This window comes from Vipera ursinii, assembly GCF_947247035.1.
Source record: "Vipera ursinii genome assembly, chromosome: 6".
Lineage (NCBI taxonomy): Eukaryota > Metazoa > Chordata > Lepidosauria > Squamata > Viperidae > Vipera > Vipera ursinii.
This window is the reverse complement of record NC_139515.1, coordinates 54,704,163-54,730,839: the sequence shown is the minus strand read 5'-3', so window position 1 is coordinate 54,730,839 and position 26,677 is coordinate 54,704,163. Positions and strand designations below refer to the sequence as shown.

Here is a 26,677-nt window from a genome sequence, read left to right as displayed (position 1 = left end):
GCTTGCTTTCTTCCCAAGGTACAGTTGCAAGAAAAAGTATGTGAACCCTTTGGGATTACGTGGTTTTTTGCATGAATTGGCCATAAAATGTGCTCTAAACGTCATGTAAGTCACAACAATAGAAAAACACAGTCTGCTTAAAATAATACTACACAAATTAGCTGTTGTCATGTTTTAATTGAACATAAGATGGAAACATTCACAGTTCAGGGTGGAAAAAGTATGTGAACCTTTGGACTTAATAACTGGTTGACCCTCCTTTGGCAGCAATAACCTCAACCAAACGTTTCCTGTAGTTGCAGATCAGACCTGCACAATGATCTGGAGTAATTTTGGACCACTCCTCTTCACAAAACTGTTTCAGTGTAGCAATATTCTTGGGATGTCTGGTGTGAATCGTTCTCTTAAGGTCATGCCACAGCATTTCAATCGGGTTGAGGTCAGGACTCTGACTGGGCCACTCCAGAAGGCGTATTCTGTTCTGTTGAAGCCATTGTTTTGTTGAATTACTTGTATGCTTTGGGTCATTGTCCTGTTGCATCACCAATCCTCTGCGAACCTTCAGTTGGCGGACAGATGGTCGTACGTTTTCCTGCAAAATGTCCTGATAAACTCTGGAATTCATTTTCCCATCAATGACAACAATCTGTCCAGACCCTGAGGCAGCAAAGCAGCCCCAAACCATGATGCTCCCTCCGCCATGTTTTACAGTGGGCATGAGGTTTTGATGTTGGTGTGCTGTGCCTTTTTTTCTCCACACATAGTGTTGTGTGTTTTTCCCAAACAACTCAATTTTGGTTTCATCTGTCCACAGTATATTTTGCCACTAGTGTTGTGGAACATCCAGGTGCTCTTTTGCAAACTTCAAACGTGGACTTTTTCCACCCTGAACTGTGAATGTTTCCATCTTATGTTCAATTAAAACATGACAACAGCTAATGTTTGTGTAGTATTATTTTAAGCAGACTGTGTTTTTCTATTGTTGTGACTTACATGATGTTTAGAGCGCATTTTATTGCCAATTCATGCAAAAAACCACGTAATCCCGAAGGGTTCACATACTTTTTCTTGCAACTGTACACCACAGGAGGGAGAGCTAGCTTTGCACCAGAAAGACTAGCAACTCTTCCTGCAGCATCATCCAAGGCCTCCTTCCACTGGAGCCACCACGCAAACTGACATTGCAACTGGGAGGGTTCACAGCCGGTAGGAATCTGACCATCTGCATGAAGCACCAAAGTGGTATCTATTTATCTACTTGCATAGGATATGCTTTCAAACTGCTAGGTGGGCTGAAGCTGAAATGAGTGATGGAAGCTCACCCCACAACACAATGCTGAAGCTCGAATCGCTGGAACAGAGACCATTTCCAGCTCATTAAGCCATTGAGCCACGGTGCCTCCCTGCAGGATGTGATGTTTAATACATATACATGTACAGTACAGAGGTTATATCTGCTTCTGCTTGATTTAGTACTCATTGGAACATTCAGTTTCACTAGATATGTCCAAACTTCTGCATACATGCATTCATGGTGGAAGACCTCTTGTTTCTTGGTTATAACTTTTCCTTTCACTGTAGAAATAAAGTTGAAATTAATTATAATTTGTAGCTTCCATGTGCTATTAAATAAGCAGTTTTATAGTTAGCAGGTATAACTGTTACTGTGATGTCCCTTCCTGTTGTAAATTCCATTTTTAAATGAATATACATACATGGGAACTAAAATCTTTAGGAAAATAAAAGGAATCATTGCAGAAGCAAAGAGAACATTAGATATCTTTGAGCATATGTTGAAAGAAAAAAGGAAACAGTTGAAATGTAAACTACTACAAGTAAATATGACAGTTATCAGTCCTGCTCCAGCATAGAAAAGGCACCTAGTGTATCCTGAGATTGCAAGTAGGAGTTTCCATATAACATCCAGATTTAGAATAGAACAATCAGATTTCACAAACATTAATTAAACTATAGATAACTTCATACATGGAATTATTACAAAATTCTACAGTAGAAATTTGGGATTCTAATTTTGTTTAACAAGTATAGACACTTTTCCCTTCTCTCTACCCTAACTTATAACATGGTGCAATATCTAGAAATGCATACATGCATTGTTTCAGTGATCATTATCTAAACTGCTCTTAGCACTTCAAAGATTCTATATAAGTAATTTGACGGTGGGAATGCTTCAGATACAGTTTAGAAAAGGTGCTTCGGAATGTGTGGTAAAATGAACTGAGCACCTGACTGACAGAATCATCTAAATTGTCTTTTTCAAATTGGTGTAGTATCCCAAGTTGTATGTAATTCAAGAAATGTACAAAAATAAGTTTTGCCTTTTGACTGAACCACCATATAGTAGCTGGCTGTACAGCATTACAAAGGTAAACCAGCACTCAAGCTACGTTGAAATCTGTTTCAGATCAATTCCACTGGCATCTGCAGCAAACTGTAATGGTACCGAAATAACAATATGTACGTGATAACATAATCACAAAAATGCTGTGGTTACTTTTGTGTACTTACATCATCACACATTTCCTGTCATTACTCCCCTTCTATGCCACCCATGTCAATCCCTTGGGGCATATGTTTTGGTACATCCAATTTATGGGTCTCTAGCAAACTGACATGCTGGAAGTATAACAGAGACTTTTGCTAAGAACAGCAAACCTGTTCTGAAAGATTTTTATTGCACATAATGGTAGTCCTTGATTTATGATCACAGTTGAGACCAGAATTGCCATTATTAAGCAACGCACTCATTAAGTGAGTCATGTCTGATTTTACCAGCTTTTTGGTCACAGTTGTTAAGCAAGTCACCACGGTCATTAAGTGAACCATGTGGTGGTTAAGCAAATCCAGTTTTCCCCATTGACTTTGCTTGTTGGAACCCCCAGGAAGTTGAACCTGGGACACTGCAACTGCCATAAATAAATACATGCTGGTTGCAGAGAGTCCGAATGTTTATCATGTGGCTAGGGGGCCACTACTTCAGTTGTAAATAGTAGACATCCATAAGTCACGTTTTTCAGTACTCTTGTAAATTCAAATGGTTGTTAAATTGGTTGTTAAATTATTGCCCTGTTCACCGCCCTGAGTCCTTCGGGAGAAGGGTGGTATACAAATTAAATAAATAAATAAATAAATGACTGGACATAGATTGCATTCAGAGGGGGTGCCATGCTATTTTTCTGCAACAAAAACAGGAAGATTTTGGCAAGTTAAAGTTTAAATTATAAAACTAACATTTTATAATATCATAAAATTTGTGGATTATGATTCACAAAATATATGATAATAAGCTTTTGATTCTTTTATTATTGTTTATTATTGTCATATTTCTGTTTCTTCTAATATTAAAGGGGGTTTACAGTTATTACAACTTGCATGATGTTTTAGTAACCAAACATATTGTACAATATAGGATTCATGTTACAGTTGTTTCAGATGATCATTTAATAATGCCTTTGGGATTTATGTTACGGCACCATTATGGACCAGTTTATTGTTTGCAGTGTACCCTGCCTATATTTCTCAAAGTAGATTTCATATTGTAATGGTATGTTCTGCTATGGGCATCATTGCCCTTTATTTGAAAGTGATTCATGTGCGCATGTACGTACATGTGCACACATTTTTTGCGGCTCCCAGTTTTTCCTTTTGTGAGGGAACCGGTTCCGAGTGGCTCTTTCACTGTTTCAGGTTGCTGACCCCTGCAGTAGACATACATAATACATCACAAATAACAATACACAATAAAAAGGAAGTTTGGTAGAGCTTCCACATATTTCTACTGCCAAAGGGTTTAATTCAAGATTTTGATGTATAAAATGCTTCCTCATTTTGTTCCTAAGCAACTGCTTCATTTTGAATTGAGTGAAAATACTGTTTACCTGAAATCTGCTGCCTCCTTTGTTCCTCTCTTATGAATAAAGTGAATGCTGGGTTATCAGATCAATCCCCCACTCTAAACCCAGATCAGTGTTTCTTTTCCAGATAGATTAAATTGTGTGTTGACATCCTCCTCCTCTAGGGAGTTGTGACTTGCTCCATTTGAGAATTCATCACAAGGTATTAAGAGAAGAAGCTACACAGAGTAAGGAAATGAAGTCACATAAAGAAATGTTTACATTTCACTTAATGATGTCAATTGTTATTTTTATCTTTTCTGTGGGAAAGTTCCAAGATATACCTATAAATACTATATGGCAGAACTGAACCCATCCACCTGGACATCAAGTGAGAACTTGATGCAGATCTCTAGTCCTTGTAAGATACATGTGGCATAGACCCAGTAATAGTAATATTCTCTTGGTAGCTCCCACTACAGGTTTTGGGGCCATTTAATTTTGGAAGTCTTCTTGCCATGCAACTATGCACCAACTTTAGTCAATTTGGTGGTGTATGCTACAGCTTCATTGTATATTGAATGTGTAAAAGTGCTCCAAATATGGCTGTATGGTGACTCTACTGTTTTCTTTCTCAACATGTTGCTGAATTTTCCTGTTGTGGGATGAACTGACTGGTGCTGGCAAATCCTAGAGCCCATTGTGAAGAATGGCAGACCTCCAACATCACACAGCATGCACTCATTTCTTCATCAGTATACAGGATCCTTCAAAAAGCCTCCATTGCGAAGACCACACAGCGTTATAGGGGGCAGTCTGGGTTCTTTTATGGCAATGCCAAGAAATGGGAGCAGATTAGGTAATGTGCATTTTTAATATTCTTTAAATTAATAGGTTCTCTTTTTTCCCCCTCTTCTTACCTTCATGCTTTAATAACTGTAGTGTAGCAGTCCTGTGTAATACCACCTCCAAATTAAGATATTACATACGTTCATTGCATATCAAGTGGTGTAAAGCAGGGATTTCAAATATCAAGTGGTGTAAAGCAGGGATTTCAAATATAATGTTAGAAGAATTGTATGGTACCCTGTTGAATAACTAACAAACAAGAAAACAATCCAAACTCAATACTACCACAACACCTGGGGGTTAATTCTTCTCCTGCTGCTTAGATCAAGAATATAGGTTTAAACATTTTTTGTTGGGCAGTAAGACATTCAGCCACTCATTCAGCCACTTGGAAAGCTAACAAGTAGGGGCAGTCTTACAAAACAGTCACAGTTCTCCAGTTTAACAACCTAGCTGCTGTTGCTTATTGTATGATTCTTATTCAGTAAAGTCTGTCCAGACATCAAAATTAATAGCAATTTATGGCCAGTTTACCATGAACTTGGATACCATAATTTTTATTTATTCATTTATTAGATTTTCCCTCTACAATCAGAAAGGTTCTTGACAGTTTACATTGACCCAGTAAATTACAATGAACGTCTGTAGTACACAAATAAACAACATGTTTTACAAAATTATACATCAAATTAACAAATAATTACACAAGCAGTAGCCTCAACTCATCCATTTACAGTTCTTCAATGAAATTAATTATTTAATAACTTAAGGAAAAGAAGGGATAAATCAGTGTTTTAGAAAAGGCTGTTCCAAAACATGAGTATAGCAATTGAAAGAATGCTGCAAGCCTCTATCCATTTTGTTACACAAAGGTGATGAATTAAAATGAGATCCTCCAAGACCTTGGACCCAGTACTGCATCTTATGCCAAAAAATACTCAATATTTAAATAAAAAGAGCTATCCTTTTATCAATCTTCTATTCCTCCTGCTAGTATTTTATTGAAAGTGTACTACTTTAGTTTCACTTTTATATGTTGTTGTGCAAGTATGTTGACCCAAACTGCACACAGTATATAAAGAGTAGTGATATCTTAACTTTATATTTGGGCATTGTTACATCAACTTTTCAGTTCTCTTTCCCATTCATATGTTAAACATTTATGCATGGTTTTCCTAAGTGGGAAGAAAAGATAATATTGAATTTATTAGCTCCAACTGACAGCTGTGAAAATCTGCTTGTCCAAAGCTCATAACCAATCCAGTCTCCTTCCTTTATCTGTCTGCAAGCCATCTTTTTTCAATTATATTGTTGTCTAAATCAATTATATGGATTTATGTTACTGTATCCATGGCATATTGCTTAAATATTCATAAGTGTGTGAGGTCTTCCTATCCTTACAGAAAAATTAACTGACAGACTTGCCTATTTATGTGAATTAGGTTTCCCAGAGGTGTAATTTTTATATCAATAAGCTTGTGACATAAAAACATTTCTTGTGAATAGACTATTGTTTTATCTGATAAGGAAAGAGATGTAAAGATTGGTCTAGCCCATTTCTTCCATCTGTATTTTAATTCATTCAGGCAATTATATTAAATAAAAAACATATTTTGCCTAATTTAAATTATTTTTTGCTGTGCAACACTTTTTGTTAATTTAAAAAAATTAAGTATTGCTTCGGCATATTCGGGATTAAAAACCAGTTTTTTTGCAATTCTGTAGACCAAAGCAAATCTATCTCAGATGACAATTGTCACTTCTTCTTTTTTCTAGTTTTATTGATTTTTAATATTTACATGAGCATATATTTGTGAAACAATGTGGTGGTTGGGTAATTAATATGAAAAATAGCCATTTGTAAATAGTTCAGGTTACATCAACAGAGAAGTCCTCTCTAATTCCCTTAGTGATTACATAGTCAAAATAAGCAAATTAGTATATTTCTAGTTATAACCAATTCAATCAACAAAATTCAAAATATATTTTCACTAATACATTTCAATATCCTGTTTTAAAGTTTTATCTAATTGCAGTAGAATATTCTTGCATAGCCTATAGTATATAGAAAAAAGCTTAATTTTGGGTGAGCCACAATTCCCTATTTCCATAAAGGATAATTCTTTTGCCTACAAAACTTACATTGTTCATTACAAAACATTCATATGTTTTACCATTAAAATCTAATTTTCATCTTAGCAAATCACCAGTTATTAGAAATACATTTTTTGCCTTAACCATTCAACAATTATTAAAATGCTATCTTTTATATATAAAATTCTAAATTCTATACTATAGTTCAAAAATAGCCACTGAATATTCATAAGGCATTTAAGCGTACATCAATTATTAAAATATTATCTTTTGATATATCATTCTAAATTCTATTATATAGTTCAGAGTTATGTTTCCTTTACAAATCTAAAAGCTAAATATAAAATCAGTGATTTTTTTTTAGAGATTCCCTTTAATCCATAGAGAGATATTTTTATAGTCTATCTTTAGGAATCTCAAAAAAGAAACAGGTTCAGTCTTTTAAGTCTAACTCTTACCTTCTTTTTGTGCCAATCATGTTTTGGTCTTGGTATCTTTAAATTCTCATATGTATCTTCCTTTCTTCCTATACCCCTTATTTGAATCCAGGGAGTGTATCCAAATGTCAATTTTGCGAGAAACATGTCCCCTTTGTAATCATTGTATTTTTGCTTTAGTAGTTCAATTTTTGGTGGTTGATATAATATAATTGTCATTAAATCAGTCGTTCTTCCAGTTCTATCTGGGTTAGGTAGAAAGTAGTAGCTGGAATTGTATTTGTCATTTGATTAATTGAATTCTCAATATATTGTATTTAAAGGCCTTTAGTGTCTTCACTCTTGGTGTTGCTTTCTTCAGGTGCTGTTGGTTTTTGGCTTGAAAGTTTTGTAGTTGCTATTAAGGTTTGGACTTTAAGGTTTTCTATAGGTTGCTTTTGTTGTTCTTTGAAATCTCCTGTTTTAGTATTAGTTTCCACTTCTTCTATTTGGTTTTGGGTTATCTTTTCCTCATTTAAGGTTAGAGTTTGATTTAGTGGCTTTAAATTGTCAGGTTTTTCATGTAGCTTGGCTTTAATTTAATTTAATTTAATTTAATAATTTAATTTGTATACCGCCCTTCTCCCGAAGGACTCAGGGCGGTGAACAGGGCAATACATAATAAAAACAGAATACAAAAATTAAAAAGTAATTAAACCATTATGCCCGTAAAATTAATACATATTAAAATTAAAACTATTTATAAAAACCCAACTCCATCCCATCAGACCATCCCTCTGTCATTGCCAAAATTGTGTCCAGAATCAGTTTATAATCAAGTGGCGGGATGTAATCATCCATTTCGTTGTTATTTACTGTTAAATCTTCCATGGAGGCTGTTTTAGTAATAGTCAGGGATTTTCCACCTCCTGAAGGGTTGTATTCAGTGCCAAGTGTTCCCACACTTATCTTCAAGGACAGCTCTATTATTCAGACAGCTTTCACAACAAAAAGAGGAAATTTACTTGCTGTACCGGGTTTTGCCACAAGATGTCATCAATAACATATAAGATGCAATGTAAGAGGGTTTTTTTATTTTTTATTTTTCTTTTTCCAAATCATATTATAGAACTTTTGTAGAATTAGTCCAAATTTTTTCTTTAATTCCCAGTTTAAAGAGAAAATTGGATAGTAAGTCCCCAACAACAAATAAAAGCTTTTTAGTAAAAACAGCTGCAATTGCTTAGATTTTTTGCTGTATCAATTGGATTTCTTTAGTAACTTTGATGCTTTAAGCTTTGTTCCCAAAGTAAATATTCGCCATTTTCTCAAAAAGCGGGGAAGGAGATTTTTAGAAAAGTCCCACAGGAAGATGATTAAGGGAATAGGAAAGGTAAAAGTTCACCCAGGTCCTCCAGATTGCTTCATAGTGCTAGGTGGTATTTTTGGCTTTCGGTAGGGAGCGGCTTAGTGATTGGCCATCTTTATGGCCAGTTTCTTCTTCGGGCCAAAAGGAGATGATCCCGGATTCCAGTGGGGGGCTGCCGCCCTTCCGCGATCACAGGGATGTCCTCCTTACGGTAATTTTTGACCCTTTTCAGGGTCCTCCGAGCAAGAAAGAAACGGATGGCAGGAGACAGACTGTCTCTGCACATCCAGAAGCGCCGTGTGCGCGAACCGGAAGCTGACAATTGTCACTTCTGATGAACTGTAAGCTTCAGAATTGTAATGTAAAAATAAATACCATTAGTCACAGAAGATTTTTTTGTATGCTTAAAAACTGAGCAATTAAAATTTTTGGTGTCTTGAATGTTAGCTCTGAAAACAAAATGTCTATAGATGGCCTTTTCAGATAATGTCTTCATCTTCCTTAGTATTTCCTATATATATTATTAAAATGCATGTGTCATATATGCAAGACTATTCTATTTTATTTACTTTTTTTAACCTGCATTATACCTTATTTAGATTTAATTTTCTTTAAAATGCTATTTATTGATAACTAGTAGTACTGATGTACATTAAAAAGTATCAAAATATTCAGTATACATGTATTATTTATTCATATTTCTTAACCACTCATCTTCCTCAGACAGAGGCTCTTTTATAGTTTAACATATATTGGAGATTAATGGACAACAACTCTTGTTTATAGAAAGTGCCCAATGATAACACTCTCTGTGGTGGTTGGGAGTTGGATGGGAATCTTTCAAAGTGAAGCTGCTTGTTTGTGGCTATGTGCCATTTTTACTCCACAGAATGTGTCTGGCCCTCCCAGGATCCAAAACCCCTTCCTTTTCTGGAAATAAAGATTATGGGCAGCTGGAGGTCAGTGTAGTGCTCCAAAGCACTCATGGAATCACTTTCCTGCCCTAAAATGGAAGACTCGAAAGGGGAGCATTGGGGGATGATAACAGGAAAGGTGCAGAGGATAGGAAGAGGTGAAATGATTACCATGTAATTGGATATTTCTACAGTATAACTTGAATTACTTTGCAAAACTTGTTTGCAAACTAGTTTTGCTAAATTTAGAAATATGATAGCTGAACTTTGGTCAAACTCCCCCCAAATATGCCATCTGTTATCCAGTCAGTGTTATATCTAAAAGGTGCATATGTAAGCTAATCAAAGACACTAGGCACTGCTTATTAGAAAAATGCTAGAATTTTTGCCATTTTCTTCTGTTGTTCAGGGAAGAACATTTTTAACAGCTTGAGTTCAATATTTACTGTGGCAAATAACTGTAGTTATTGGCAAATAACCAGTGCTGCTATTTGAAGATATCTGTCACCGAACATTTATCTAAGTTCAATTTCTCTTTCTTAGCATCTCTTAATAAATGCCTTCTTTTAAATTGAATATTTGGAAGATTAGAATTTTATGCGTATTTTAATTTAATACAGCTCTTTTTTCTTGCTGAATCAAGAGAACATTGCTGCTTTTGGTTTTTTAAAGATTATGAAATTAAAGAAAGATCAGTCATCAATCAATGATACAGGACTAGAACAAAAATATTTAACCGAACTAACATTTTATAGTTCCAGAGTACTAATAATCAATAATTTGCTTTGAATTTATATTTTGCTTTTCCAAAAATAATCTGAGTGACTAACAATAAAATACAGATAAAAGAAGAAATAAAAGTAACATATAAAAGCACATAAATAACTAGAGGCAATATTTTAAATTCTACCTTAGCAGACAGACCAGTTGAATTATTAAAAACCTATTTGTCACCTGCCAAAGAATAACAGAGAAAGCTGGTTTGCTCTCTACCGACAGAAAGTTGCATTAAAGCCTGAGAACTATCACTGAGGTCATGGAAAGTCCTTTCTCAAGTTAAATAATTACATAATTATTGGTTTTGTTTAATTTAGATATTGTACATGAAAACCTAAAAATGGGATCGGATGGTGAAAGTGACCAAGCTTCTGGAACATCATCTGATGAAGTTCAATCCCCAACAGGTGTTTGTCTCAGGAACAGGATACACAGACGGATATCTATGGAGGTAATCTAGTTTTTCATTGGAGAGGCATTATCCTAACAAAAGACTTGGGATTTGTTTGCATTACTTTTGTCCCTGTTAGGGTGTTTTAAAGTAAATCTATTGATGTTCAGAGTAACTGATCCTGCACAACAGATTTAATCTGATTTTTTAAGATTGAAAGTTATTATTGAATGTGTAATGTATAAAACATAATATGCCTGAGATAGAATTTCCATCAATTCTGGCCAGTGTAGCTACTGGAGATGAAGTAATCTGACACAGCTGAAAAGGAGCAGGTTGAAGAACGATAGTTTTGAGATAACATTGCATTTCTTTCTTGTAAATCAGATTTTTTCATTCTGATATCCTTCAGGTATTTTACGGCTACGTGGTGAAAGGACACAGCATAGAGTTCTGGAAGACATAGGGCATTTCCCATAACTCCCAGCCAGGAAACTAATTTTTCTGGTTAGAACTGATAGGCTGTGAAATTTTGATTTGGGGCCTTATCAATTAGATTTGATGTTATTGAAATGGCTAGTTTATAATATTTTGTAAAAGTAAAAAGTTGAGGTTTGAAGTTGATAGTCAGTTGCACCAAAGGAAGTCAATCCCATTTTTTTCTCCCTTACCTCATTTCTTTACTCCCCTTTCCCTTCCCCATCTTTTCCGCTACTTGTTTTTGTATTTCCATTGTATTGTATATTATAAACTAATAAAACTTTATAAAAAGAAAAAGAAAACAAAGTTCAGTTCTGAAAGTCATAAGAGCTGTTTTCTGTTTGTAAATATGTTTTATCTCAAAACACTCTACAGGTGTAATTAAGAGGAAGTAGGAAAATAAGCCTACAGCAATTTCAGTTTCCTTAGCAAATTTGCTGACATTTAAATCCTTTTATCTGAATAAAGAAAAGCGTGAGACTAGACAAAATGCTGCCTACTTTGAATTCTGCACTTGATTTTCACTTCTTTTTAAAAAATACTTTATCTGAAAATTGTTCTCTCACACCCAAATCTAAGGATTCTGAAATGCCTGTTGATTGAAAAATTACAGGAGGAACAGCATACTCCATGATACATTGCAACTGCATTTATAAGTTCTGACAAGCCATGGTTTGTTTTGTTTTGCTTTATGGAAAAATAAGCCTAGTATGATATGTGTTTGATTCCAAGAGCTATGATGGTGGAAATTCCAGACAAATCAAAATAATGTTGCAGAAGTTTCTCAAAATATGAAACCATGAGATGAACAGATAATTTAGAGGTTGATACAAGCATTTGTAAAAAGATTTGTAATAGGCAGTGTATCTCTCTAGGTAAGGGGTCCCCAATTCCCGGGCCATGGATTGTTACCAGGCCGCAGCTCGCCAGCAACCGGTCCACACAAACAAGCAAAGCCCCATCAGCAGGATGCAGGCAGCACACAAAACCATGCCCCCTCCAGTCTGTGGAAAAACCTTTCTCTATGGAACCGGTCCCTGGTACCCAAAAGGTTGGGGACCTCTGCTCTAGGTTAGTGTTAGAGTTGTCAGGCAACTGGGCTAAAATGTATTTTTAATGTATTCTTAATAAATACCTATTTCCCAAAACTTGCTGGGAAGAAATAAGAAAGCAAATAAAAACAAAATAGTGCCCATTCCCCCCATACCCAGTTCTAAAAACACAAAAGGCACTGTTCTTTGTCTTTTTCTAGCTATTAGTAAGACAGACATGATTGTGATCTAGCAAAGAGAAAGCTCAAAGAAGCCTATAGTCATTATTTTAGCAAAGCCAAATAATAATGCTATTGTTTTATTTAGTTAGTAGACAGGCAGTGAGGCCGAATAGTGTAGCATTTTTCAATGTATATAACCATCAGATAAATTCACTCCACTCTTTCTACGTATTCTTTCTATATATCTGATTTCTAATTTCTGCCATATAGACTAATTTTCTAGAATGTGCCTTAATGGAGGTTTGCACGATCCAAAGATTTTGCCCAACAACCTGTCAGAAAAGGATATTGAAGAGATTAGATCTGACCTCTTAAAACCCCTTTGTTTGTTTCTACAAAATGTGCCTCTGCTTTCAGTATGATGTAGCAGAGAACTTTAGTGCAGAGCTTTGTCATCAAGAAAGCTTATTGTGAAGCAGAAGTAGTCCTTGAGGGATCCTGGTTTTAAACTATTCTAGGTTTTAATAATTAAAGTGAGCACTTTGAATCAGATTTAGCAACTGATTAGAAATCATTGGAATTTCAGTGTAACCTATTGCATAAAAATATATGGCTTCACTGTTTTGAATAATAATTCTTCCTGGCACAAATTACTTTTTAAAATTACAAGCAGCAGATAGAAATGTACCCAAAACTGGCTTCTTCACTCAAGTGATGCCATTTCCTTGTATTGAATTGGCTAGTCATAAAATAACATTATTTACTGTTTGCAGAACACTTGTGTGAATGAAAGTTGTACTACTAAAAGTTAAATAATAAATAATGGTCCAGGAAGTAGGTAAATATGCTTCAAGAATATTTCCTCTCTGTTTGGACTTCAGGGTTACTGGGAAATCAAAGGCAGATTTTTGTATGAGCCGTGGAAATTGAACTACAACTGAAAATATGGCAATGTAAGCTATAGTTTGAAATGTGTAGTTTTGGAAAGACCGTCTCTTACTCATGACGCTTTCATTTAATGCTGCTTATTAATCTGCACAATGCTCTGAAACTGAGTACAATGGGAAAGCTCTTGACTTCCCCAGATTTCTCTTTTCCTGTTTAAAAACGGAATTGTGCATGACAGTAAACAAAAGGAGGAAAAAGTACTTAATTTCCTTCATTTATAAAAATCTGTATGAATGCCAGTATTTGCGGTAATTGCAGTAAAATTCTATATGTTTTAATTGTCAATTTAAGAGTCTATATTTAAATTAAGTTTCTAATTTAAACATAGATCCTTTTCATTCTGGCTTTCTGAATTAAACATTTTTTCATTAAAAACACGAATGCTGTTTTACTGTGATTTTCTTAGAGCTGACTCAAAAGCTTAACTGTGATTTGGTTAAATCAGTAACCAAATCAATATGTTTAACATGATTAACTAACATTTTTTCCATATTGAGCTGAGTGATAAAACATTCCGTGTTACTATAGTTTTAGCTTATGTATCAAGAATAGAACCAAAGCCTTGGCAAGCTGGTAAAATTTGAAAGAACATTGGAAGAAGGGAGGGAAATATTGGCATTTGTTCTGTTGCAAGTTAAAGATCTAAACTGAAATCCTTTTACCCTTTTTAACATACACAATAGTCAATATCCTTAATAACTTATGGATCCGCAATGCATTATTTGCAGTTATTAGAACAGCCATAGAACACCAAAATGGTGATCACCAACCTCAGTTACTTTTTAAAACTATTACTAACATTTTAAAAGGGCCAAAAGATATCATTGTGATGCTGGTGAATCATTTTTCATTATGATTCTGAATTAGATCTGCTATTAGATCTTCATTCTGTTGTCAGTAGAAGCTTTTATTTTTAATTACCATACCAAAAGTATGCTAGAATCTACAATTATAAGTCTCTAATATTTCAAAATGTTAAATATAATGTTTTTATGTTCTCTATTTAGTTTGGACTGGTAATTCCTCCCCATTTTTGTGGTAACACATTTCTGTTGTAAAATCAGTCTGTTCATGCTCTCTGCCCTGTTTGAGGTGTGTTCTGTTTTAGATGCATTGGAATCTTAAATGTGTGTACACTCCCTAGAAAAGGCTATATGGTGTGACCATAGATGTAAATGGCATGAGGCATATACATAGAATGAAGGCTATTGCTAAGCACATTGGTTTGTGCTTGAATTGTAAGCCGCCCTGAGTCTTCGGAGAAGGGCGGGATATAAATGGGATTAAAATAAAAAAAATAAATAAAAATGATTAGCTTACTGGCAATGTGGGCTTGTGTGAGGAAACCTCAAGTTATGCAGCAGATCCCTGGGAAGGAGACTTAGAAAGCCATGTGAAATTCAAAGGAGCAAAACAAGCAAAGCCAGAAGAATCTTCCTCTTAGCAGCACTAAACTCTACCACGCCATACAGAAATGTGAAGAAATTGAGAATATTTGAGAGCTTCAGGCCACAGAGATTTCTCTCCCTTCCCCAGCCTGTGTCCCCTACTAGATCCATTGTAAAAGTCCTTTTCCAGTGCTTTGTGTTAGCATCCCAGTCCAGAGATCCTTGTGCATAAAGCATTGACCTAATATATAGTTCTTCATAAAAATGCAGTGTATTTTCTGTGGAAAAAATGATCTGCTGCATAGTCTTTCAGAGTTAAAAATGCAGGCAAAGGTATCATGTTTAAATTATCTTATCATGAAATAGCAATGAGGCCTGCAAATATTATTGGTGTTCCGTCTTCCTTAGCAGTGCCTGCATCACAGGCATAAGCCATTTTGGCAAGCTCATTAATTATCATCATGAACAATAGAGAGAAGCACATTTGAAGAAGGTCAGTATAACATCACCATCTTTGAAAGGTACTGGAAATTTGAAAGACCAAAGAACCATTGTCATGTAAATTGTGTGAGATAGCTGTTTTTGGAATGCAAGACTCCTCCCCAACTCATTTACTTATCTATATTTCATAAGGACATTGAACAACACAGGATGATTAAAATGTGATGGTAATTACCTAGAGTCATTCTCTGCAGTAGAATAACTGACTTTGTGCAAGGAAAGTATTATTCATTGCCATTAGCTGAGCGTGTTCCTATCATGCCTTGATCATAGTGATACAATAAACCAGGAAGTGATTTCCCATGATTCATATTTCAAAATTGGCTTACATTTACATTTAGAAGTTAACAGTTCTTACATTTAGAATTACTTTTTTATTTGAGCACATTTAACTTTTTACTATTAATGTAAATATTTTCATCTCATAAAATTGTCTATTGTAAATTAAACAATAACATAACTTTTTAAAAAGCTCACTGGTGAGAGTCCTATGATTCCTTCATGCAAGAGAAAAGTAGGAGTCTTAACTTTGTCTTATAGCCCAGTGGTCCCCACCTTTTGCAGCTTGGCCCGGCAGGAGGGGGAATAGGGAACTGAACCTTGTAAGTGGCAGGCTGGCACCTGAAATGATACCTTTAAGACTATCAAGAGATAACATCTGCCTAACAATCTGTCCAAATTTTTAAATTTTTATGAGGAACTCTGAATTTCACTACATGTGAAGGGTATTAGGGAAGCATTGCCAGATTTAGTCTGCAAAAATTTGGGCAACCACTAAATAGCAGCATATAGAAAATATTTGTAAATCAGATACTTGGCAAGGTTAAAGACGTTCTTTCCATTAAAGAAAGTAACGTTCTCTTTTGTTATTTTGGGAAGTAAAGATTTCTTAACAACTTCAGATGAAGCATTGCAATTGTGTCTTTCAATAGAAACAGCCTGTTTGGTTCATTTCTGTGTTCTTAACCAGTAACAGACTATGCCTGCATTACTGTGTGCTTATTGACATTTTTATTTTCAATGGAAATAATTTTTGAAAATATGTCCTCTTACTAGTATTGGTTTACTTCTGCAGGACTTGAATAAACGCTTGTCACTACCTGCAGACATTAGGATACCTGATGGATATCTTGAGAAGTTGCAAATAAATAGTCCACCATTTGATCAACCAATGAGTCGACGGTCTCGTAGAGCATCATTGGTAAGATCTTTTACCTGAAATAGATAACTTTACTATATCCTTCATACTTTTATTGCAGCCCACATGTTTAGATACATTACAGCAAAAATATAGGTGTCTTAGAGCACAGCTGTACTGTGATATAATTCATTTAATTAAATGATGTATTAATATTTTCTTAAATAAATCTCAATGCCTGGATTTACCCATAACCCTAAGCTTTAATTCATGATTTGCAAGCTATAGTAGCTTGGATCCTCTATCAACTAGGCAACAAACATAAATGTTGGATTATTATGAAGTGTGAACCCAACTGATTTCTCTATTATGAAAATTGTTTAAAAAGCAGGAAGACAAATGCAAGTGTGAGATATCACATTAGTCAAGTATACTAACAAGACAGTGGATAATAAGCCATGCTTATAAAATACAGGTAGGCCTTGGATTAAAACAGCAATTGGGTCCACAGTTTTTGTTGCTAAGAGATGTGGTCATAAAGCACAATGTCATGTGACCACATTGCATAGCAATAGCAATAACACTTAGACTTAACAATACTCTCTAAGCAGTTTACAAAAGCCAGCATATTACCCCAACAATCTGGGTCCTCATTTTACCCACCTCAGAAGGATAGAAGGCTGAGTTGAGCCAGTTAGGATCGAGCTCCTGGCTGTGGGCAGCGTCACCCTCCAATAATGCATTCTAACCACTGAGCCACCATGGCTCCAGCAATGGCAGCCTTGCAGTTCTGGTTGCCATCATAACCCAGGACTCTGCAGTTCATTAAGCTGGAAGAGACAGAAGTCCGGCAGTGGCAGCAACAGGCAGACCAGGGTTGTGCATTGTTCTGAAATACAGGTGCCACAGGGAGGCAGGGGTAACTCAACAGTGCTAAGGAGCACAGATGCTGTGAAGGGAATCCTATGCAATTCCTACAGAGCATAGGTGGGTAAAAAAGCAGCAACAGTATCTTCCAACTTCCTGTTGGCTTCTCCATTAATTTTGCTTGTGGGAAGCTGGCAGTGAATCTCAGAAAACACAACCACGTGACCTTGTCTTGCTGCAGTATTGTAATCATGAGCCAGGCACCAAATGCTCGGATTGCAGTCGTGTGATCCAGGGATGCTGTGACAGCTGGAACTCTTGAGTACTGGTCATAAATCCCTCTTGTTCAGTTCCATCATAATTTTGAATGGCCTCTGAATGAGTATTCATAACCCACGGACTATCTGTAGGTTGTAGCATCATGAGTGAAGGTAAAATAATCTCTATTTAAATAAATAGGGGGAAAAGGTTTTATAGATTTTAAAATTTTCCAGCTCATCATGAATTATGCAGACAAAATAATTTTAAACATCATTTAGTGTTATTTCATCGTGTTTTCACTTTTAGGTACTTGCTGACTATAAGATATTCAGACCTGATCCCCTGGGTCTACCCATCACCCCAGTGCTTTGTTCTAAAGAGCCATTATTAATTTATCTAGTTAAAGGCTTGCTTCAGTTTCAAAGAGAAAGGGGTACACTGAAATGCATATATTTTCCAAGGATCAGACCACAGTTGTGGAGGGCAGTCTCAGTGTCCTCTCCCAGGTCAAGCATACACACAAATACACAAAGAGATGGGGTTTTTTTTATCTCTGTTTGCTAATTGAAGCTTGCAAACACAACCATTTGCAGTATAGAAAGAAGTTACCTTCCAGACTTCAGCAGGTTTGGCTTACCAGAGTTCCAATTCAAAGTAGAGAATAGTCAGGTAGAGTCCAAAGGTCAGAGCTTCTAGCAGAATGATCAGCCAATCCGAATTCAAAATCACGAGGGTTCACAAGTCAGGGCATATCATGTGAGCATTAACAGGCAGTTGTCATCTATGGAGAGCTTGTGCCTGCTGCTCCGTTTTAATAGAAAGAGCCCTGGTGTGGTCTCATTTAGTGGGATGGGATTCCTTCCACTTGAGCTGTCTTACAGAGTGCCTTTGTGCTACTCTTTGCAGCCCCTGCTTTGGAAGGGGGCGATAATTTTGCACCTTCATCGTCAGAGAGTGACAGTAGCTGTATCTGAAGATTACTGGCCTCTCCAACCTTCTCTGCCTGCTGAGATAGTAGTCTGTCTGGTGGTGCTGGTGCTGGTTGCTTGTTACCTGTCTTTCTGGAGCTGATTCTGGTTCCTCATCGTCAGTCTCTTCCTCTGATTCCAAATCAGAGCCATCCATGACACCATGTACACTGAGGAGTTCTTTAACGCCTTGAAGACAAACTCTGATATATGAGTATTTTTCAAGTACCGTAAAGCATTGTTTCCCTTTCGTATCTGAAGTCCTGCACACAGCCCTCTTTTACTGAATATATGATCTCCAGCCCAACAACAAGAAATTCTGTAGATGGTATGACCACAATTGGGCATAGAATCATGGTTGTTGAACAAAGCATAGTTAAGTGAAACACCATGTGACTGCTTCACTCAACGACCATGATCCACTCTGCCACAAAAGGGCTGTCTTTTAAATCCATACAGAACCTTCAACTAGTTTAGAACGCAGCGTCACATACAGTTTTGAGTGCCGCATGGTTAACCTGAGTAACACCAGTAATGCACTGGATCCTAGTTGCTTTCCAGGTGCAGTTCAATATGCTGCTTATCACATTAACATCTGCAGTGTCTTTTTAAAGCTTTGAAATAAGTCCCACTGGGTTCATTGCAACTTGTTTCCTAATAAAAGGTCAAGAGCACAGGCCCTGTGGGTGTGTTCTGAACAGCCTCCTTTGTCCTGATTATTAGACTCCCTATATAGCCTAATTTCAAATTTTGAAAGGAATTTTTAATCTTAAAAACTACCGCAAACAACAATGGGAAGCTAACATACTGCAAAGCAATGCATACATTTAAGCACAAATGTTTCTTCCTAGAGGGCCTCTTGCTCTAATGTAAATCTCAGAGACATTCTGGGATAATAAAAAAGAAAAATCAAATGCTTTTCTATAGAAGTTACAGTTCCCCTTCTGAATCATACTGCAAATAGGCAGTCCCCTAAGTTACTCATTTGGGGAATATTCCCATGTCAGGTTCTCAGAATTCTAAATGCACCCACCAACTGGCAGTATTTGTTCACTATTGCCCTAGTGAACAGCACTTAGTTACCATATCTGATTGGTATGGAGCACAATAAGAGAAATGTACTATGACGTTTTAGAGGTCTAATTTGTTCATTCTTTCATTCATTTAAATTTTATTGGACAGTATTTATATTGCTGGCATACAAGTAGTAAATAGAGAAGCATAAACAAAAAAGTAAATAGGTAATAAAACTCAGTATAAACAAAAATATATGCAAAATTTCGCTGATAAGCTACCCTTTCATATAGGGCTGTTTGTAAGTTTCACTGTTTATAGAATGCAAAAAAGATTGTGCAGAGTGGACCCCCCATGGGAAGTGTGTTGTGTCTTCTTGTCCATTCTCAACAGGCCTTCTATAAACGATCAGGCTAAAGAAGCACATTCAGTTCTTGAAAATGAGAAGGCTATTATTTTTTAATATACTTTCTATGCCTCCTACAAATAATAGTTTCTTAATAATCATATATAAACAATAATGATATGCCCAGATAGAGATAGTAATAACATTTTAAGACAGCACACATTCTATTATGAAGTTCTATGGTGAATAGAGGTTGACATGGGCAAAGGAAACAATACTACTAAAGATGTAGTGCAGGCAAAGTTCATGTATCTAAGTCAGGGGTGTCAAACTCAATTTCATTGAGGGCCGCATCAGCATTGCAGTTGCCCTCAGGGGGCTGGGTGGGCGTGGCCTACTGGGTGGGCATGGCTAGAGTGCATATGGCCTACTGGGTGGGCATGGCCCATCGTTCACATCAAGGGTGCCTATGGGGCCCTGGGCAGGAGTGGCACAGATCTGAGGGTCTCTGGCAGAAGGAGGGTCTCTGAGCCAGGGCCAAGGCAGTGGGGGCCGTTCCCTCACTGTTTCCAGGATGGCTTCACGGGCCACACGAAACCACTTTGCGGGCCGGATCTGGGCCACGGGCCTTGTGTTTGACATGTCTGATCTAAGTGGTTTTCTAGCTCTCTTGTCTATTCAAATGTTATGAATATGAATCAGGGATACTTTAGGTTTGCTTATGAAGGTGATGTAATGTTACACATACTTCAAGAAGACAATCTGATCTTTGTATGAATTATATGAATTGTATTTATTCCTTGTTTTTATTACAGTCTGAAATTGGATTTGGAAAAATGGAAACGTATGTTAAATTGGAAAAGCTTGGTGAGGTATGTCTGCTTTTTTAAAAACTATAAAATGAATATAAATGATGTTTTAATTTTAAATGACAATAAAGGGTAATGTCTTGTCCAAGCTCAAAATAAGAAAGAGCACAGTGGAAATCAAAGAATATATATTCCTTAATGGTAATATTTGGCTTTCTGTGTGGATAATTCTGGACAGTTGATATCATATAACAATAGTACATGAGAAAAGCATATTATGAAGTATTTGTTACACTTATACTGTATAAATACATTTGAGGGGTCCTTGGTGCTCTCTGAGGTTGGTTGTTTTCTTGCAGACATTTCATTACCCAAACTAGGTAACATCATCAGTGCTATTTGCTGTCAGTTTATATTCTGGTAGCTTGCCCTGTCAGTGTTGGTGGGGGTGGTCTTAGGGATCCTTTGGTTGGGCTATGTACTATTGGCTCTTTGGCAGTTTCTTGATTGGGGTATTGCTTACTTGATTGTTGGTCTGATGTTAATCTATGCTGATTCTGGGTGCTGATTGCTGGTGGAGAGGTGCTTGGGTCTTTTAGTTCTCTTTTGGACTGGTTGATTGTCTCTCTTGTGTAGTCTATAGGTGTTGTTAATTTCTATGTGTCTATAGATGGCTGATTTGTCAGTGTGCCAGCCTTCTAGAAATTCAGACTTGGCCTGGTCTAGGATTGTCACTTTTCCCCAGTTGAAACTATGCTTCAATCTGCCTATATTTTGTGAAATTAAAGCATTTTCATCATGCCTTTGACTGCTAGTTAGTGTTCATAAATGCATTCTGCCAGCCTTCTGCCTGTTTGTCCTACATAGCGGTTGCTGCAGTTCTTACACTGTATGTTACTTGTTTCAAAAGTAATCAATACAAAAGTGTTATTGTTTGCTATTAGGTAACGCATTTATGAAATGCTTGTTTTATTTCCCCAATGCGCACATCTGCACATGGCTCACTGCATTGTACTGCATATATCACGTTGGTCAGTTTGCGTCTGGATGTTTTATCCTTGGGGTGGACCAGTTTCTACTGCCTTAGTGTATTTTTGGGTTTGGGGTGTGCATGTATGTTGTATTGGCTGAAGATCCTCCTAAGCGTTTCCAACATTCCTGCAACGTATGGAGTGACTACATTGCTTCATTTATTGTTTTCTTCTTTGTCTGTTTTGGAGGAGCTCCTGCTGGGTCTTTTTTGGGATTTGATGAAGGACCACTTGGAATAGCCAGAGGTTCCGAGGGCTTCCTTGATGTGTTTTAGTTCTTTTTCTTTCCCATATTTGTTGGTAGGCAGGCCTTCAGCTCGATGGTGTAGGGTTCTGATAATTCCCATTTTGTGCTCCAGTGGGTGGTGAGAATCAAAATGTAAATATTGATCTGTGCGTGGGAGTTTTCTGTAAACTTCGATGTTAAGGCTTCTGTCATCAAAGAAAAACAAGAAAGTCCAGTTGCCTCGTGAAAAAAGCATCTTTGGGACAACTATGGCCTAGATGACTGAGAATCTCCATAGACATTACGTTCAATTACTTTTCCGGGCTAATACCGCTCCCTCTGTTCCATGGGTAATCCAATTGTTTTCCAAAATGTAACCCTTCAAATGGTATTACAGACATAGGCCAGTTCTGAAGCCGTCCTGTCTGAACTATCATGTCCAGAGCAGCATAAAACACGTTCCAGATTATTGATTAACTTCTGGAATGCTGCTAAACCACCTTTGGAATGGTAGATTGGCATGGTCCAGGTGAGAAACAGAATATTCCAGAGTTATCCACAACATTCCCTTCACAGAACTGAATAGTTTGCACATACTTAGTATTAAGTAGTAAGCTAGATGGATAAATGGGTAGACATTCTTTCCTATCTTAGGAGTAGGTCCAAAATTGTTTGGCAGCCGTGAAGCTACTGGGAGTGTTATGAATCAGGTATAAATAAATGGCTATGCTTTCAATGATACCATCCTTAAGATTGGGTTGTTTCAACCAATATATAGTGATTAGTATGTATTTGCTTCTAAGCTAATAAAGGTCTAATTAGTTTTTTCCCCCTTTTAATGCAGAATTTATAAATCAGATTTCATGTGCTTTCTTCATTTGCTATTCAGGGTACATATGCAACAGTATATAAAGGAAGAAGTAAGCTGACTGAAAACCTAGTAGCTTTAAAAGAAATCAGATTAGAGCATGAAGAGGGTGCACCATGCACAGCTATTAGAGAAGGTAAGCAACACCTTTTAATTTAGATGAAATCATGAGCAAAAATTCCAGTTGCATAATTGTATCTAATGTGAAAAAAATAGGTTTAATAGACCTGGTATGTGTGGTTTCTGGTTCAGAAACACCACAGTAGAAAGTTCCTCATGCAATTTTTGCTTCTTCACAGAGTGAAACAAATTTGGGGATAGGGGAAATTCAAGCTTAAGGCCTATTGCTTGCGTTCTCTCTCTCTCTTTTTTTTTTCTTTCTTCTCTCCCTCCCTCCCTCCCTCCCCCTTCTTTCTTTCTTTCTTTCTTCCTTCCTTCCTTCCTTCCTTCCTTCCTTCCTTCCTTCCTTCCTTCCTTCCTTCCTTCCTTCTTTCTTTCTTTCTTTCTTTCTTTCTTTCTTTCTTTCTTTCTTTCTTTCTTTCTTTCTTTCTTTCTTTCTTTCTTTCTTTCTTTCTTTCTTTCTCCAATTTCTATGGCCGCTTATCTCAGTCAGTGACTCTGGGCAGTTTACAATTCAGAAAATATATTATCATTAAAAAAAACATTTTTAAACAATAAAAACAGTAAAACCAATAAAAACAGTAAAAGTATCTAATTCAACATAAACAGGAGCAGGATATTTGGCCAGTTAGCAATATAGCCAGGAAGAGGGGCCATTAACAAATTCAGCACCCAGGCTTGGGAATTTTTGCTATTGTTTATGGCCTAGTATCAAAAATTTAAGCATTGTTTATTTTTGCCAAACTTCTTATTTGAGCAAAGCAAAATGTTTTATAATTAAACAAAAAAATTTCTGGAATGTATTGAAATGTAATGTTTAAAGTAACAGAATGGAGTCTCTCTAATCAGAGTCAAGATAAAGGCAGAAAACTGCTTTCTTATTCAACTCTTTTGGAAGAGGAAATGTCTGAATTATCTTTTTCTGTGACAGGATATACAAAAAGTTTGAACAATAAAAAATAAATGTAAGGTTTCCCTATGGAAAATGGTGCAGTTTTATTGCTTACTTGTTGAAGAATAGAATTGTGTAAAACATTTTGAAGTAAAATGTTCAGATTCCAGAATGTTAATATTTCATCAGTGGTGGGCCATTCCAAACTCATTGCAATTGGATTGATGAAAAAATGGGCTGTTTAAATTAGTAGTACCTATGGGGGGGACACAGGAGACCAGTTTGATGAAAGCAAAGACAGTACATTATATGCTCTGTCCCCTTTATGTGTTGCTAAAGGGATGGAGCTGACAAAAGCAGTGAAATTCTGCAGATGCCACTGATTTCAATTTCATAGAGTCAGCACAGAGCTCATTTTATTTCCCAGTTTTTCTTAATGGTTTCCTGCCCATGATTTACTTCATAAATTTTATTTCCTTCTTTTCATCATCAAGATAACTATTGCTGCTTTTTATGTATCCTTTTCATCAACTCATGGTATGTTACTGGATCTATTTTGATGATGATGATGTTCAGACTTTTCGTGGATCTGTTTTGAGCACAAAATAATACAAATTCTGTGTATTTGAACTGAAAATATTATATCAATTTAGGCCAAATTGCTAGTTGCAGCTGCAGTTGATTTCAGTTGATTTTTCCCCCTGGATGTGAAGTTCCTAAACCAAGCTAGAAAGCAGTGCGTCTGCCTCGAAAATGTGCTTTAGACTTAGCATAAGAAGAGTTGTTGTTGTTAGTTGCGAAGTCGTGTCCGACCCATCGCGACCCTATGGACAATGTTCCTCCAGGCTTTCCTGTCCTCTACCATCTTCTGGAGTCCATTTAAGCTCAATAAGAAGAGTATCTCTCTGCTATTAATTAAAGCACCCACATCCCATTTTAGGTTTCACCCAAGCCTGAAAAAGATCCTGCTTTAACAATGATTAGGTAAAGCAATTTTTAAAGCAGCAGCATATTTTCTAAGGTGTACAAAATACTGTTTTAATGAGTAGCATAAAGGTGCTGTGCTCACATGAGAGCTCATGCATTTCTTCCTAAATATTTTTGAAGACTTATCAAATTGATGAAAATAATTAAATCCATACTACACATTTGCCACCCAGTAATACAGGTAGTCCTTAACTTACAACCACTCATTTAGTGATCATTGGAAGTTACAATGGCATTGAAAAAAGTGACTGGTGGCCATTTTTTTTCAAATTTAAGGCCATTGGAGCATTCCCATGGTCACATGATCAAAGTTCGGACACAACTGACATGTATTTATGAGGATTGTAGTGTCCCAGGATCATGTGATCACCTGATAAGTAAAGTCAATGAGGAAGCCAGATTCACTTAATCACCATGTTACTAATGTAACAACTGCAGTGATTCAATTAACAACTATGGCAGGAAAGGTCGTAAAATGGGGAAAAACTCAAGAACTGTCATGTTTAGCAATGGAAATTTTGGGCTCAATTGTGATTGTAAGTTGAGGATTACCTGTAAATGTACACTTTAGTTCACTCATTTATGTATTTGACAGTTCATTCTGTTCTTTTTTTCAGTGTCATTACTAAAAGATCTAAAACATGCAAATATTGTTACATTACATGATATTGTCCATACAGACAAATCATTAACTCTTGTATTTGAGTATCTGGTAAGTTTTTCAAAATTTCTCTCAAGTGTTTAGTTTAATCAACAAACTGTAAAGATAAAAATATAGTAAGAAGCAAAATAATAATAATGTAATATTTATCTGGGAGGGTAATTTTTGTAGTCTTTTGATGCCATAATTTTAATTGCTTTCTAGGAACTCACAGTGGTGCCTGAAAAAATGTTTTTCATTAGCTGATTAGTATAAGACATGCAGTCTCTCTTTAGGTCTCCTTGAATTTTTTTTTTTAAAAATGCATTTAATTATGTTCAATATGAACAAAATGTTCAGACAGTAAAGGTATATAGAGATGTTTTTTTGAGTTCTGTTGCTTAAGGCTAAACCCTTTTTTTCTCAAATACTGATTAAAATTAGAAATCAGTCTGTCAGCTGAAACTTTTTTGTTAGTTAATCATCTGCCTCTGCTAATGAAACAATGAATTAATAAAAAGTTGCAGTACTAATTTCTTAATTTCGACTAGCATTGTAACTACCTTTTAAATAAGCTAATTTAGAATTTTAAAGAAATACACACTTTAAAGATAGCTTTTAACATGTATTTAACACGTTATTTCCATTTGATCTAAATTAGAGGTAGGATATACACCAAAGTAAATAATTAACAATAAATAATAAAATAACTTCTTATCTTTCATGCAAATTATTTTTATTTTGTCAGGACAAAGACCTAAAGCAATATATGGATGACTGTGGGAACATTATGAGTGTGCATAATGTAAAGGTGAGTCCTAATCTCTAATTTTCAATTTGATTTTTTCCTGCATACAAATGCCATTCATGTTCATACATTTTTCTAAATATTTTTTTCTTTAGAAAATGAATTTCAGTATTAAAACATGTTTAAGCGTTGGTTATGAGAACCTGACTCATTGCAATAAATATATAAGGAATTTGATTTCATAAAACAGTTCTTGCCTTTCAATAGACATTTTATATTGTTACACTTTCTTTCAAGTGAGAATAGTGTGCTTAATAAACAACAGCTGACAGAATAAATGTGGTTGACAGCATAATGTACTAGAACATCATGAGATTTGGCTTATACAGCCACCCAACTGTTCTTGTCTCCAACTTTAACTCTGTAGGGTCTTTTCGTCATGTGGATGGGGCAGGGTTGGGATGGGGAAAATATATTAACTTTCCTTTGAAATTCTGTAGATTTGTCTCTGATAAAGATGTTGATAGATTCCAAATGTGAATCTTGTAGCATTCTGGTATGGGTAGGT

General features: G+C 36.0%; 2 protein-coding genes across 3 annotated transcripts in view; one reads left to right on the top strand and one right to left on the bottom strand.

The window, feature by feature from the left end:
• CDK17 (cyclin dependent kinase 17) overlaps window positions 1-26,677 on the top strand; it is a 77,871-nt gene that overhangs the window by 37,546 nt on the left and 13,648 nt on the right. For both annotated transcript variants that reach the window (XM_083365990.1, XM_083365991.1), the window contains exons 3-9: window positions 4,549-4,713; window positions 10,591-10,724; window positions 16,270-16,395; window positions 20,604-20,660; window positions 22,744-22,858; window positions 25,339-25,433; window positions 26,110-26,172. In XM_083365990.1, the coding sequence (XP_083222116.1) occupies window positions 4,549-4,713; window positions 10,591-10,724; window positions 16,270-16,395; window positions 20,604-20,660; window positions 22,744-22,858; window positions 25,339-25,433; window positions 26,110-26,172 (755 nt within the window). The remainder of the gene's footprint in view (window positions 1-4,548; window positions 4,714-10,590; window positions 10,725-16,269; window positions 16,396-20,603; window positions 20,661-22,743; window positions 22,859-25,338; window positions 25,434-26,109; window positions 26,173-26,677) is intronic.
• Window positions 22,221-26,677, bottom strand: part of SNRPF (small nuclear ribonucleoprotein polypeptide F) — a 228,793-nt gene continuing 224,336 nt past the window's right edge. Inside the window, exon 5 of the transcript XR_014492892.1 lies at window positions 22,221-22,231. The gene's annotated coding sequence lies outside the window, so the exon portion shown is untranslated. The remainder of the gene's footprint in view (window positions 22,232-26,677) is intronic.